This window comes from Dryas octopetala, chromosome 9, assembly GCF_963921425.1.
Source record: "Dryas octopetala chromosome 9, drDryOcto1.1, whole genome shotgun sequence".
NCBI lineage: Eukaryota > Viridiplantae > Streptophyta > Magnoliopsida > Rosales > Rosaceae > Dryas > Dryas octopetala.
In genome coordinates, this window is record NC_141374.1 from 5663386 (window position 1) to 5680479 (window position 17094).

A 17094-nucleotide genomic window follows, 5' to 3' on the forward strand; every position below is an offset into this window, starting at 1 on the left:
TCCCTTCCATTTTATTTACCCATTATCTTACTCGGGTGATCTTTCTCTATTTTTAATTTTGGATCACTCGACCTCCTTTTGTGTATATTTCACTCAAATATCATCTATTTTGATCATCTAACCTTATGAGCATGGTAAAATTGGTCAATCAAATCAATCCGGGCAACCTCGCCCATGGGTGCTAACTTGTTTAACCGTTGGGAAGTTACCATTTCCAACATACTTAACATCTGCAAAAAGACATGAATACTTTCAAACCATACACTAAAAAGCTTCTCCCTCAGGAGGCAATTCTTCACCATTTTTATTTAGTTTCCTCTGTGGGCTTTTCTTTAAAGGCTCCTTACTTGGGGAGCTTGAGAAAACTTCCATTAAATTCATGGAGGAGAGAAACTACTAGGTGGATCACTTGGATCGGACTCAAATCACATCCTATGGTAAGTTGGTAACCTATTGTCTGTTTCCTTTTATATTATGTTTCTAACTTCTTTTTTTTTCTTGGCCAAGATGTTTCTAACTTCTTTTATTTCATAAACACTAAAACCTCGTTTGAAGGACGAGACATGACTGCACAGGACACGATTGTGTCCCATGTGACAGGACATGACTATGAAAAGTCCTAATATGGGACAGTCCCATGTTTGGTGGAAACACAGAATTGGATTGAATTGTTAAATTTTTTTTTTTTTAATAATTTTCTATTTGGCACATGCATGATATATCCTATATGATATCTATATTATACTCCCTTTCCCTTTTTTTTTGTTCAAAATTATACTCTCTAAATTCAACAATGCATTCAAATAATTTAAATAAAATATTAAAAAAGTTAAAAAAAATACACACAAAAAAATAATCGAATAAATCCTTCTTTTTTTCGGTGCTATACCGCCACCTGCACCAAAACTGCCTCCATGGCATGGCATGAACCACTACCTACATCAAAAAGAAATTGTATGAAGGTCGGTGGTGATGTGCAGAGAGAGAAAGAGAATGATGACGGGTGGTGATGGGGGAAGGCATTGGGCCGTCGTCTCCGGCGTCTGGATTGGCCGGTGGTGACGGCATGGGGGTGGGGGTGGGGGTGGGGGTAGGGGTGGGTTGCAGACAAAAGAAGAAGAAAAATGGAAAAGAAGAAGGGAAAAGAGAAAGGAAAGGATATTTGAATTTCATAGAAAAAAAATAAATAAATTTCTGTACTGCTATATACTTTAGATTTTTCCATAAAAACTTAAAAAGGACATTTTTAGCATGAAAAGATTTCTAATATCCTTACACAAATACGACTGCATCTATTCTATTCAGACCCAAACAATCTTTATAAGCCAAGCACACATACTTTAGAATTTTTCATAAAAAAGGACATTTTAGCATGTGCAAAATTTTGCACCACATGTCCATAATGAACTCATTACTCATACACATATTCTCAAAATAAGCTTAAGATTGCAGAGTCCGTAACTTCCATGTAAGTCATGATTAAGCCAAAAGGGTACAGTATATGAAGAGAGCTTTCAACAATTCAGCTTGATTTAATAGCAAATAATGCATTTCTTTGTACAGAAGTCATCCACTCGAAAGATTAGACAAATTATTCCCCTTAGAGAAAACAATGTATTTCTTCAAAATTCACCCAAAAAGGGATTGAAGTTCAAATAATACATGATTTTTCAAATGGTACATGATTTCTATCGTCCTTGGATTGTCAGTAAAGAGCATGAGTTGAGGTTGCTTCAGAGATGTTCCAGACTGTATGGATAGACTGCCCACAACACATCTTACGACACATCTCACTGTGGGGCAGCGTAAAGGATGGAGAAGATTGCAAAAGTTATATGAATGACACCTGTATTGCTTCAACTACACTGTACAATGCTCCCCCAACAATCGGGGTAAATTACAGACTAGAGGAGGAGATGGTTTAAACCAATACAAGATCCCCTTCTTCTTGTTGTTCTTCTTGTTGCTCAGGCAGCCGTCCTTCCCGATATGGGAGAACAATACGCTTAATTTCTTCTGCACTAAGTGTCTCATACTCTAAAAGTGCATTTGCTAATGCATGTAACGCCTTCTCATGCTGAAAAATGTCAAAAAAGAAAAGTCAGTGAAGTCCAGATTGCCAAATACCAAACGTCAATGCGGCCATCATCTAACAGAATACAAAGGCTGTAATTTCACAGGTGGCCAAACCAACAGAAGAAGCTAAATGCATCATGAAATATATTATAGACGAACCTTCCTTAGAAGCGCTTTTACACGATCATATGCTTCTCTTAACAGTTTCACAACCTGAAGAACCATTGAACAAATTTAGATCCCAAACAAATATCATAATTAATTCATAATAAAAACCTGAGATCCAAGAACATACTTCGGCATCAATACGAGATTGCATTTCCGAACTTGGTCGCTCTTTAATATGAACTGGCCCAATCGTGTCACTCATGCCACAGTTTGATACCTTGATCACAAAAGATGGCAATAGCATTAAGTGATTAAAAAATACTCATTTCTGAACGAAAGATAGACATCAAGCAAGAATTTCTTTGGGCACCACAAGATGGAAATTGTGAAGACCAAAATTACAAAAGTAGAGCATATTTAAGTTAAAGAAAAAAAATTTGAAGGCCAACTACTTCATATGTAAAAATTATATTCATTAAAAAACAGTGCAACTTTCACTCGCCAAACAAAAGACAAATTTAGCACCCTTTGAATAATGGAAATAATACTGGATTTCTTGAAAATACAGATTTCACATAAGGGGGGAGAAATAAATACCATATAGTGGGCGATCTCCGTAGCTGTGTGTAGATCACTGCTTGCTCCAGTTGTGATATGATCCTGACCGAAGATTATCTCTTCTGCCACTCTTCCCCCCATGCAGACATCAAGGCGGGCTAATAACTGCTTCTTGCTAATTGATGTCTCATCATTTGAAGGGAGCTGGGTGACCATTCCTAAAGCAGATCCACGAGGCATAATTGTTGCTTTGTGAATTGGATGTGCCCCCTCGGTGTTGAAAGCAACAATTGCATGACCACTTTCATGATATGCGGTGAGCTGAATGATGTGTAATTATATTAGCAAAGAACAATGCATGTTCAAATTGTAAACGAACCATTCATAGTAAATTAATAGTTTCTCCAATTGATGCAATGATCCATTTTTAAATAGCAATAACATATCTCAAACCAGATATTGTAGTGAATTAACACTCTTCCCGTGACCTTTTTCTTTGATGTATTCTAGGATTAGACAATTAGCAAACACACACAATAACAGCAACAATAAAGCAGTAAAGAACACCAAGATTTGTTCTCAAGGTTCGGCGAACTTTGCCTACGTCCCCATGTGATCCTTAGAGAATCACAGCTACACTATGCATGGAATAAAATTACAAGAACTTATTGAAACCCTAGACTACTCAACTCGCAGCCGCTCTCTTCTCTCTTGCACAAATAGCTCTCTTGTGTTTTTCCCTCTTGAAAGACCCCTCCCTTGAAGTCACTCACCCTTGAGTCTCTAACCCGAGTCTCCCTTTGAGTTTCTTCCCTAGAAGTCTCTAGCTATTCTTAATTTCTATGAGACTTGCAGCAGCCTATTTATAGAGCATAGGCTTACCACTTACAATATGGATTCCTAATCCTAACAGAATTAGGTAATCTACCTATTAGCTAATTCTATTCCCTTGTACGTAAGGAAAACCCTTTAGAACTCCTTTCCACACTAAGAAAGTCTTGCGCAAGTCCTCTTTGTCTTCCAAAATCGTACCCCACTAGGAAACCCAAAATCTGCCCCAAAACTTGACTCTCTGACTTCGGGCGACCGGTCAGCCATTCCTAGAAACTCCGACGAGTCAAAATCACAACAGATAGGAAACTCATGGTTCAAAAGTCAACATCCTAGGTGATCCTCACCATACACATACATATATATAAGGATTTTCTCTTACGAGACAAGTCTGAAATATTATATTACCAAATTGTCAATTAAGATTAATGATCAGATGACATTGTGTCTGTCTGAAAATGCAGCGCAGTGCAGTATGCCTATTGACAATTATGATTTAACACCCTAGCAACATACTACATTGTCTGATATGAGACCGTTTATATGTCTAATGTTAATATATGGCCCTGATGGGAACTGTCTGGCAAGGGAACGCTTCCTTATATACAGAAAAATGTTGATTTAATAAGATTGCCATTCACATATAATCTAACAGTTGAAAATAGGTTTTCTTTAATAAACCATCAAAAGATATACATGTGTGCATGTGTGTGTATCATCTTCTTTATCTTTATCCCAATCATATGGGATTGACCACATGAATTCTTGTCTTCCATTCCATTATATGCAGTATCTCCTATTCAATCCAAGTTATTTTCCCATTCTTGTCTTCAAACTGTCTATATATATACATAAAGAATGTATGTATGTCCTATTAAATCTGAGTTTATTCTCGTCTTCAACTGTCTACATATATATATATATTATACACATAGAAAAGGTATGTACATATGTACTAGGGTAAGATGCGTGTGTATATAAATATGGTTTAGATGCATACTAATTTTCGCAAAAAAATTTTACATCATTTATTATGAGAATAAATCCTACTACTTCCGGTCCTGGGGTTAGGTAAGATGCATCTTATCCAGACATATCCCATCTAACGGCTTAGAAGCAAATCTTTATTTATGAACCTTATTAGAGAATAAGGGACTAGTAAATAAAACAACTAGCATAAACAGTTATCATGAACTGTTCTTTCTACATACAGGATTAAGACACTTAGAGTGAAAATGTTTGAATCCTAATCATGGATCTTATATATAACCGGTCTAAGATTGGCTACTACAGCATCTATATATTTATTAATATATAATATCATACTTGATTCGAAACATGCGGTATCATGATTCATGACCACAAGCTAAATATCACACAAGATAATTTTGAAAATAATTTTATCATGGTGCCTTGCATGGTCCAATTCTTTTAGATTCAGATTTTTCAAAGCAAGATCCAATGCGGCAATGCCCCATTAGCAATTAAAATGGAAAATAAAACTAATAAAAATAAAATAAGAGATTAAAAAAGGACCAGGAGGATGATTGAAAAGAAACATGAAATGTAAAGAAACAGAGAAAGCCCAAGTCGATTGAAAGTGTATTTCACAATCACAAATATAAATGAAACACAAAGTAACGGATACAAAGGTTGTACTTGAAGCTGGGTTGCCTTGTGACTGATATGCATACCTTTTTCGACTCTTCAGATATGAACATTGTTTTCCGCTCTGTACCCATAACTATCCTGTCCTTCGCAAACTCTAACTGTGTAGAAGTCAACTTCTCAGCGCCTTCAACAGCAGCTTTAATGGCAGCAATATTCACCAAGTTTGCAAGATCTGATCAAGAAGAGAAAGAAAAAAGAAAATAAGAATTCGGGGTTCATGCCAGGAGAAATGAAAGAAATGCCAATTTAATAGAATGAAAGGAGCTGACCTGCCCCATTGAATCCTGGTGTACCACGAGCAATAGCTTTAACATCTACATCATCAGAGAATGGTTTATCCTGTAGATACAGTTCCAATATCTCTTGACGACCTCGCACATCTGGATTTGGAACAACAATCTACATAATTGTATTTGTTAGTCTACTCTCTTTGAAAGAAAACATTTTACCAATAAATTGATAATGAAACCCTGATAACATCTAAAACAGATCCTCAGGCCAAAAAATAAAAATTAAACAGATGCTGGTGAATTGGTGGTTACTACTTTCTATTTTTATTTTTTTTGTTTTAAACCAAGTTATCCAACATATAAACTAAATTTAGTCCAGAGTCTAAAGTACAATGGCAGCAGTCATGAGGCCAAAAAGTTACGATGAGAAAATGGGCACCTTGAGAAGGCACTTGAGTTCTGGCCAAAGAAAAAAAGGCATTTGAACCGAACTTTAAAGTGAAAGGCCTCTCTTTTTTTTTATGAGAAACATAAAACTTTTTATAAACAAATGAAAGAGTACAAAATTTACAAAACTAATGGCACAAAAATTAAGAATGATGAGTTAGCTCCCAGCATAGGCATTTGCTTCCAGAACGCAACTAGAAACATCTAATTATTTTTGGAAGCCCTTACACAACTGGAAAAAAATAATTCCAAAATTGAAAATTTTAAAAGAATCACTGTGATGGACATAACATCTTGTGTCACAATAATTTTTCAAGGATTTCTCCCTTCAGGCACACCCTTGAGTCAGCTGAATCCATATAACAAATGCAAAGGGAAGAAGATACTGATACTAAGTATTTGTATTTCAATGTTATATGCAAAGTCACACATAAAGCATCAATCATATAATTTTTAGTTTCTGCAGAAATGACTAAAGGTACGAATCTACGAACATGAAATCTCAAAAAAAAAAAAAAAATTGTGATTCACAGAGAATGTAAATAACTTACATGTCTGTCGAATCTACCAGGCCTTGTCAATGCTGGATCAAGAATATCAGGCAAGTTTGTTGCAGCCATCAGAATTATTCCCTACATAAATGTCATAGTAATTTAGAAATAGCAGAAAGGATACCATAAACACAGAAATATGTTTACCATACCTCATTCTGCTCGAAACCATCCATTTCAACAAGTAGTTGGTGCAGTGTTTTCTTTGTATGCCCTTCCCATTGTTTCCGAGTTGATCCAACAGCATCTATTTCATCAATGAAAATGATGCAAGGAGCCTGCGAAAAATGAAAAACATACAAAAGAAATCAGAACACGTGCCAAGCATAAAGAATTCACTTTTATGGCATTAACAGGCAATTTCAAAAATCTAGAGAAGATTTGATCATTGCCCTGAGAAAAGTAGAAAACAAAATGTACATTACTGACTTAAAGATGTATGCAAATTCTTACCCTAGACTTTTCATAGTTTTCCTTTAGTACATACAAGAATGAAAATACTGGCATCGACAAAAATATCGGTACTCCATTTTACGGATATATTGAAGGAGAAATATTGATATCAATATAGGTGACTGTCAACGGAAACTATGGAAATTTTCTTAAAAACATTAAATTTTTAAAAGAAATTTTTGAAATGTTCAATCAATCACCAATGCATCTATTAAACTAATAAACTTCATAGAATATTATATCTATTATATGTATATGACATATAGTATCATTTATATGTTTACCATACATGTTAAAAAGTAAAGTAATTTCTCCATTAGCTTATGTGAAATTCCTCCGCATTTTTCTTGTTGTAGTTGTTGTCGTCATCATTTTGGCTCTCCATATTATATATGTCAAAAATATTCCCAGAAGTTTCAGAGCACAATATCATATCATATTATCCCTACATTCTCATCAAAAATTTTATCATTCCTACATCTGACTCTGGTTTTTTCTTTTCCATGGTGAAGAGTTACTTCAACAATTGAAAGTCTTAGTTGCTTAATTAATAATATTAATCCATATTTCAATATAAAAAAATTTTAAGCATGCCAAATTGCCACCAAAGAATGCCTCGTCGACAACTAACCTTTTTCTTGGCTGCTTGGAATAGGGATCTTACACGCCGAGCACCAACTCCAACAAACCTGTCATACAAAATAGCATGAGCTCAAGACAGACTAATATTTAAGTAGTTCCAAGATCCAAGCAATATCGGTTTACTGAAGGAAGCTCAGATCTTAAACAGAGACAACAAAAATCAGATCTCAGTTGACTAATCCTCTTTAAAAAATAAAAACCCTATAAAAAGCTTGGTCTTTGAAGAATGACTCTCGAATATACATGAGTACCATTGATAAGAATGCTGCCAAGTAACAGTCATAGCCCAATCTATTTTTTGTGCTGCTTATAGCTAAGTAGTAAAATTAAAACATTATTTCACATAAGCGATAGCTAGGTGTCTTTATACACTATATGCTATCAAGTACCATATAACAGCCAAGTTGCCCAGAGTGGATAAAGAAACTTAATAAGGCACAACTGTAAGAAACAGTGAGTAGCCTACAAGAATGCTTTACTGGAAAGCAACATATACTTGCAATTCCTATTCCCTTTTATAAAATAATGATAAAAGACATATCCCATCAAATCTCGTAGATGGGTAGAGAGAGAGAGAGAGCTTGAAAGAGACAGTCAGAGAGGGGCAACAAACACTTGTCTAGATTCTATAGGATTGATTTCAAGAGCATCTCCATTGAGGTTGACAACCAGTTTTGTGGCCAGCTTCTTTTACTCACAGAAAGGAATTGCTTGAAAAGTCTCTTTTGGATTGGGATGTGCAGCATGGCTCATAGATCAGTTACAGGAAGTATGAAAGGTGGAGGGGCACGATGTCTTCAAGAAATGCAGGAGAAATGACTACCAGTTTTGGGTAAAAAGATTCAGCAACAAACAGGAACTTTTCTGAGATTATCTCGGTCTGGGGTGGAAGGTTTTGTTAAGAGCATCATATTACCGAAAGGGAAAATGCAGAGGGGTGGAGAAAGATGGAGGTAAACTTGTTCTTAGCTCTTATGGTGGACATAAGAGAAGGTCGAAGACTAGTCAAAACAGAAGGGTAGGATAAGATGTAAATTTTATAAAATAGTATATCCATGCTAAATTATGGCATGTATAGTAAAAACAATGTATGCCATTTTTGTTGGATAGAGTTCATTTCTGGAGATCCTTGTGGGATTCGGTTTCCTCTTAGGTTAGGGACTGGTCTTTTATGCTATCTTTTATAATTGGAATACTGTTGTCATGTAATTCTGTTTAGTTTTTCTTTGATTGTTGTTTTTATATTTTCAGATGTAGACTAAAAGGATGAACTTTCAGGGGACACCTTGTCCCTCATGTTGTAATTTTCGTAAAGTAACGTGTCATGTAAAACAGGGCACAAGCTATAATTCAATTTTCAGGTATTGATCTGATAACAACGGATTAGAAAAGATTAAGCAAGTGAAAAAAAGAGTGCAGGAAAAAGGTTTACAGAGATGGAAGCAAAAGAGTATCTCAAGGTGAATGATATTTCGTTGGTGAGATAAGCATCCTGTTATAGGAAATGATTTTTTTAAGCCACCATGACAAGTACTATGAGATATTATATGAATGATTCAAAAGGACTAAGGATGATAAGTGAACCTAAGAATGGATGACATAAAAGAACTTCTGATAACATATTCAATGTACCTTTGCATCAGATATCATTTTAAATGTGCTACAATTGATTTTAACCATAGCTGGAAAATGTAAAATTCTTTCACCAGTCCAAAATGCGAATTACTCTTAACAGAATCTAGGGCAATAGCATATGACACTGCTTATTTACAAAATAATAATAATAATAATAATAAAATAAAGAAAGAAATTTTTTCAAAATTGTTTATTTCATCTTATAGCCAAGGGGGAAAAAACATCAGAGTTAACAAAAACAGAATTATTGGAAAACACCAAGTTTACAATAATATTATAAGATGGACAGATTTTCATTCAAAAGCGTAAGAGGGTACTCACATTTCCTCAAATTCAGATCCTGCTCTATAGAAAAAAGGTACACCAGCTTCTCCAGCAATAGCCTTTAAGGTCGAACATAAAATCAAACCATAAGTGAAGAAATTATACCAGATATGATTTTAAAAAAAATAGCATTGAAGATAGGATCTTCTCAATAAAGTCAAGGAACAAAGTATGCCGATTGGAAAAGTCAAACACGCACGCGCACCACACACACACATACACAAACACACACACACTGATGGAGCTTGAAGGAATAAGGGGTGCACTCTCATTGTGGTACAATGATTTGAACTGTCCATTTTTTAGGGAAACCCTTTAAGAATCATCCCTACAAAAAATAACTCAAATTGGAAACCATTAGCCAATTGAGTATCATCATAATCATTTTGATGGTTATCACAAACACTATGTTAGATTATTTCTTCGATTTCAATTACATGTCTAAATGGTTTCCCTTTTGGTTAATTTTGTGCAATGATGATTCTTGAATAGGAACCTAGCAAATGGATGGTCTAGGTCATTGGACCACATTGCAAAGTGGATTCCACAATCTGTCCGGATCCCTTACTTGAAGCTGTCAAACAGTCAATCTGGCACCACATATTAAGCTAAAAATTTACTTGATTAATGGTTCAAATTGACAGTCTGACAACATAACATTTCAGACTGTCTTGCAAGAGAATATTTCCCCAACCACTAACACATACAAACACACACGCTCATGCACAAAGGAAACATAGAACCCTTCCTCACAAATTATAAATATAAATAGCCATTCATATTTCATACACATGCATCCATCTATAAGTGAAATTTATGAACTATAAATGTTTCAAGCATAAATCACATCATCCAATTTTCTTCCTCTACATCAGCTGGTAATCAACAATATGCCGTTCAATTCGAATCCATATTTAATTGCCACAAAACAACCTTTTGACAAGGACAACAGGACAATGGATTAGGTTTAATAAGGACAAATTAGTGTATCAGCTTTAGTACTTTCAAAGGAATAATTCCTTTCCACTGTTTTTATAGGACTACCAAAATCACATTCCCCATCTTCCATTCTAGAGTGCATTCCATAAATATACTAATCTAAAGTTCTCTCTGTTCCAATCTACGAAGCACAATATAGATACGAGATGTGGATACAACACAAAACTAATAGAATAATACAGCAGTACCTGAAAATCAGTGATGCGATCCATGGGGATACATGAACAAAGTAATATTATATGTATAGGAATGATTATATAAATTATTTTGTTAAAAAAACAAATAGAAAAACACCAATGAGATTTTAACATATATATACAGAAGTATTCAAAAAACAATAGTATACCAAAGAGTGCATTTAAATCCCCCAACACATGCACACCAACAGAGTCACAGAGAGAGACAGAGACAGAGAGATTTCCTCCATTTTCATTTACTTGGTCCTTCCACATTTAAACAGAACATATCGAGGATGTATCTGTCCCACTTTAACCAATAGCAGTACTTTCATCATTTTTCAGATTTACATCCCGTATGTATTTCCAACGTTTCAGGCATATATCGGCATCCAATACATGTTTGCATTGGGGATTTTGATGTATCCATGAGCCATAGGTTCCAATTAAGTCTGGAAGGTGAAACCCCATTATTTTCAGATCTAATTCATCCTACACTCTTGACAAGTGTGTTAAATATTCATCATTTCAGTAGATGTGCTGGCAAGCTTACATTTAAATTCAACTTATATCTTGATGGAGTTCCATATGTTTGAAGAAATATGTCAGAGCTCAGAACCAAACTTTAGATTAATAATAATCTAGGAAAGGATTATAATAATCTATAACACCATTAAGAAGCATTGTAGGGATCAAATATAACGTGTGATAACTCCAAGACCCAAATTTTTTAAAGAATATTTAGATTAATACCAGGAAAGAATTCCAGGAAAGAATCGTAATAATCTATAACACCATTAAGAAGCATTGTAGGGATCAAATATAACGTGTGATAACTCCAAGACACAAATTTTTTAAAGAATATTTAGGAATTTAAATCTGTTTTACCTTAGCAAGCAAAGTCTTTCCAGTTCCTGGTGCTCCTGTCAAAAGAATGCCCTGCAAAGTTTTTTTTTAGACTCATATGTTATTTTAATACCAAAGCAGACATTAAAAAGCGAAGCCAATATAAATGATGAAAGTATATGTTTATAAAAGTAAAAAGCAAATACAAGATTATGTACTATAAGTAAATTTAAGGAAGATAGATTCTCCCTGATGCCTTCTTAAAGTAACAAGATATCCATAAGGGGTCAAAATGTTGAGCAGAATGTAAGGACACAAGAGTACTTGAATCAAAGTAAAATTTACTCAAACAACTAACACAAACCTTTGGCAACTTGCCCCCGAGGCGAGTAAACTTAGTTGGGTTCTTGAGGTACTCCACTACCTCCTCAAGCTCTTGCTTTGCATCATCACAGCCTTTAACATCTTTAAATGTTTTAACATTCTGCAAGAAAACAATGACAAATGGCAGGGATACTGATCAACCGGTATATGTCAAATACATGATTGATCCATATAACACCCCCAAAAAAAAAGTGCAATTGCTGTATAGATTACCAAATTTTAATTACAAAACCAAAGATAGATCCTTTTCTTAGTTATTAGCAATTATTGGGTAATACAGAATTACAACATCGTACACAATTTCAGCAGAACACAACACGAATTACTTGAATTAGACAGTTTTCTTCTGTTAGCTAACCTGCTCTAAATCCAATTTTCATTAGAAAATTTTAGCACTCACCTTAAGTTCCTACATCAGTTCCTAAATTAGAGAACCTAAATTTTTTAATCTTCTTCTGTCAATAAAGAAATACTTATACGAGAGAGAGAGAGAGAGAGAGAGAGAGAGAGAGAGAGAGAGAGAGAGAGCTTGACAACTTATTGTAGAAAGTCTTAAATATCAATACTCTGATCACAGAGCATTAAGCATCTACCTTTTCTGGAGTCACTTCTTTATTCAACTCTTTTGGGGCATAGGAAGAACTTGAGCCAACACCTGAAGCACCTATCCCGCCCAAGCTCCCTATGTACTTTTGAAGAGCAGCTACACCCATGAACCTTAAACAAGTTCCATGTTTTAAGAATACAAACAACTCAAGATTAAAGGAAAGCATTTACTAGTAAATACCACAAAAGAGAGACAGATAGAGACTAGGGAAATTAATAACTCATACCATACTAATCCAACAGCAACTGTGAACAAGATAGTTGAGATAAGCTCTTGCGCAAAACGAGATTTGTTTGACACTTTAGGTTCAACCTAATAAATGAGACATGTTTCAGGATTAGGGACTAAAAGAAAAGCGGAGAGAGAGAGAGAGAGAGAGAATATATGGAAATCACAAAAAATAAGCCACGTCAAAAGAACACAATGTGAACAAAATTATTCTCCTATAGAAGGCACAAAGGTTACACTTTGAATTGAGACTCACCATCACCACATGCAATGGCTGCTTCTCATTTATGCCAGGGTTGAGAAAGGGTTCATCCATGTTCCCTGATGCACGCTGCTTCAACTCTTGCAACTGCATATATACTTAGTGATTATTCAAATAAAACTATCACATCACAAAGCACACAACAATAAGTGAAGAGTGGCATGTCAAAAGAATGCAAATGATGAACAAAATGCAAAAGAAAAAAAAAAAAAAAAAAAAAAAAAAGAGGAAGAAATCAAAAGATGCGAAGGTACGTTTAAGCAGAGCAATAAATAACGATGAATTTAACCCATTGTTATCATTATTCATAGGTTAAATTCATAGGTTAAATTTAACCTATCAAAGTTTATTAAATTCATACTAGAAATCAAATGATGAATTTAATGTTTGTTCAACTGTAGGGATAACAAAGAAATAATAATAAATAACGATAAAAATGGAAGCAAGAGCATTATGTTTTCTTTTTTTATTAGCTATGCAGACAGTACTAGTCTACAAGAATATGTTAACATCCGAAGTCCAAAGTTTCAGAAACATGAAAGACATGCTAGGAGACTTAAGGGGAGACATTATGAACCAATATTCCAACCTTCAAAAGAGAAAAGGATGGATGGATTAGTGTTATAGAAGGTTGACAGCCACTGATGATGTGTACTTACATAGAAATTACTAGTAGGTTTTCAGAAATATCAGTAACAATTTTTTCAGCATATGGAGTTTCAGCACAAAATATCTTTTTGATAAAGCCCACATATAATGGAGTGCTTAAAGGAGCACAAGCATGAAGATAATTGGACAAGAGTATATCTTCCAGTCACAATATGCTTGCATCAAGGGCTGCCATTAGTATATGTTGTGGAGGAAGTGACATAGAACCATTATGAACTTTTCACTATCTTGCTTTGGTAACATTCATTCAAAAATGCATCGAAAAGTTACTGTAATTCTCTTTCCATGATACATATATTCAATTTATGCAATGACGAGTCTATGTTACTTCTTTTCACTTCTTTTTTTTTTTTTTTTTTCTTTTGGCAACACACGCTCATCTCATATGGGACCTGAGTGCATGGGATGAGTAGGTAACTGAATAGAAAGTGTCTAAGGGGAAGCTCTGAAGGTTTAAAAGAACAATCCTAATTCCACGTTAATGTAATGAGCTTTTACACACAAGTATAAGATCCCAATTCCAATCTTTTCAAGCCTACTCTAACATATAGATCCATAAATATGTAATCATTAGAATAATTATATACCCATTACATTTTCCAACGTAGAAGATTAATTGATTCTATCCTCATGAATTTCATATTATAAGTACTGAATTTCCTATTCTGTCTGTATCATATATATGAACTTAAAGCTCCTATTAAAAACGCAAAAGGAAGTTACATGACGCTATGAAGCATACAACATGAGTCACACCCAAAGACGAGTATATGAGGACATACAAGTGCCAAAGAAAATCATGAAGGATGCGATCTTAGGATATAGAACATACAGAAGAGTTTTTTTTTTTTTTTTGGGGTGGGGGGGGAAGCTAAAATATAGAATGCAAGGGCACATGATTACCAATGAAGGAAGACTAGAAGGCTTTCCAGATTCCTCGTCTGGAAGATAGTCAGCAATAGCATCAGTGACCACAAGAGCTCGAAGATACTCTGCAACTCCTCTACTGTCTACAGCATGATCCCTTTGTTCAAAGCGCTTGACGACGGACTCGGGACTGAAAGAAAATACTAAAGCTTATTATTAAATGAGGGGGTGGGAACCAAAAGGTTGACAATTATTAAATTTTTTTAACATGAAATTATCTTCAGCTTGCCAAAATTTCAAATTTATCCTACCACCTCAACAAAGAAAAAATTGCGAGTTGGAGCTTCTCTAGTAATTAGTTAGAACTATTCTCTTTTCTTTTTGTTCTCTTTTTTTTTTTTTTTTTATGACAAACAAAACTTAAAAAGAAAATGAAGAGATGGAACATGCAACACATTCTCTTTTCCTCTTTTCCTCTTTTCCTCTTGTTCATTTTCTAATCGACCAATCAGCACATAAATGACAAAAGTAAAAGTTAAGGTCCTACAGTTTTCCACCATTTTACTAAATAATTTTATTAATTGGAAAACATCTAGAGGCCCAGCAAGGTATACAAGAAGTATACAAGAATTACATGCGTAAAGAAATAATAAATTCAAAAGATGAAGAACATCCTTAAAAGAAAATCCCTTAGCTCCCCAATCAGAAATTTCCACACCAAAAATGCCCCCACACCATTTTAACCAAAGAGACCACAACAAGCATCAAGGAGATAATCTCCCAAGTCCCAACAGCCCTATTATTCCTCAAAAGGATTGGAGGATAACCACTCAATCACAAAAGATGACATCACTGAAGAAACACCAAACAAAGAAGCGATAACACCACAGCTCTTGGGAGACAGGGCAAGGCAACAAAAGATGATAAACCAACTCCTCTGCATCCTTGCATTAGCAACATTGATTAACAACTATCTCCCCTCCTTAACAGATTTTCCACAGTTAAAATCTTTCTTAAGTAAACTATTTTTTTCCACCACACTGAGAGTGACACGGTTATATGGGTCACTTGAACTGAGTTATCACACCATATAATCAAAGCAACATGTAACATTATATCCTTTGAAAAACATAAAAATTATTTTCTCAGTATTAATAGGAGTTATATGACAATAACAATGCTCCATAGCCTAACCTGTGCTTATTAAGCTCAGCAAACAGAGCACTCTGCTTCACTGGATCCTTGGGATTGGCGTCGGCCTCTGCAATCAACCGCTCCAACCGTTTTTCCTGCCGCAAAAATGGCAGCCAACTGAACCAATTGGACGCCAACACCTCCTCAAACCCTCTTTTTGCAGTTGCCCACAACCCCATCAAGAACACCACCAATGGTATCCCATTCTTCTGCCCCACCAAATTCCCACTCTTTCCTTCAGTTTCCACCACTTTCTCACTCTTTCCATCCCCATTCTCCAAACCCACTTCCCCAAACTCACTCTTCACCTCAATTTCTAATCTTTCGCCGCCAAATTCATCACTTTCCGGCTTCCCCACATTGGAAACCGAACTATCTCCACTAGAATTCAAACTCCCACCACTAAATTCATTCAAACTCGATTCTTTAACCTCAGAATTCAAATGGGTATCCGCAAAATCCGATTTTTTATTCAAATTCGCATTGTCAGGGTGCAATGTGCAAGATATCGATGAAGTTTGAAGGCCAAATCCGAAACTTCGAGAACTTGGTGGGGTAGAGAGATAAATATTAGGCAGAGAAAGTGGGGTGTAAGTACACCAGACGGAGCGGGAGAACTGAAAACGTTTGAATAAAGAAGAAGGACTTGGAGAGAGTGAAAGGTTAAGAAGAAGAGAAGCTTGCAGAGTAGTCATTGCTTAGGGTTTATCAAAATAGCTTGTTTCACTCTCTCCCTCTCCCTCTCCTGTACACAAGGGTGAGGAAAGACACAGCGTTTGAGAGCCACAAAATAGCGTGAGAGAGAGGATTAGAGGGAATGAGTAAGAACCTTATCTTGGGATTGAAATTGGCGCCGGCTTCTAGTCTGTGGCTTTTCTGATTTGGATGTGAAGTTTGGTGTACCCTTTCTGCTTTTTTCCTGCTTTTTTTTTTTTTCCTGATTAGTAGAGCGGGTAGAATGTCCTTGCTAAAACTTATGCTAAAAGCCATATTTAGTGAAATAGGAAAAAATTCAACTATAATGAGATGCCTAAATTTTACTGGCTTAATTGTAATTATACACTTCAATTTTGAGTCCATTTACAACTAAGTACTCCATCTTCAAAATTTGACGCTAAGGTATCCCTAGAACGAATAAGCCGTACTAAGGTACCTCTGTTAGTTTTTTCGTCAACAACTCCGTTAAATGCCTACGTGGTGTTGACGTGGTAGGGCATAATAGTAATTTCATCTCTCTTTTTTTTTGACAAAAAAATAATTAAAAGTTTTTATATCTTAAGTTCTTAACAATTTTACATTTAATTAAAAAACAGAAAATGAAAAAAAAAATCAATAA

At 35.1% G+C, this 17094-nt stretch overlaps 1 protein-coding gene across 1 annotated transcript; it reads right to left on the reverse strand.

Annotated features, from left to right (window-relative positions):
• Nucleotides 1-1507: 1507 nt before the first annotated feature.
• FTSH11 (FTSH protease 11) lies at nucleotides 1508-16609 on the reverse strand. The gene is made up of 17 exons (XM_086256286.1): nucleotides 15759-16609; nucleotides 14601-14754; nucleotides 13023-13115; nucleotides 12765-12850; nucleotides 12525-12648; nucleotides 11912-12031; nucleotides 11590-11640; nucleotides 9524-9585; nucleotides 7557-7614; nucleotides 6625-6750; nucleotides 6473-6553; nucleotides 5514-5643; nucleotides 5268-5416; nucleotides 2782-3063; nucleotides 2372-2461; nucleotides 2236-2289; nucleotides 1508-2077 (listed from the first exon to the last, which is right to left on the reverse strand). Exons 1-17 carry the CDS (start codon nucleotides 16451-16453, stop codon nucleotides 1922-1924), a joined length of 2511 nt encoding a protein of 836 aa, XP_086112412.1. The 5' UTR covers nucleotides 16454-16609; the 3' UTR covers nucleotides 1508-1921.
• Between the last annotated feature and the right edge of the window lie 485 nt (nucleotides 16610-17094).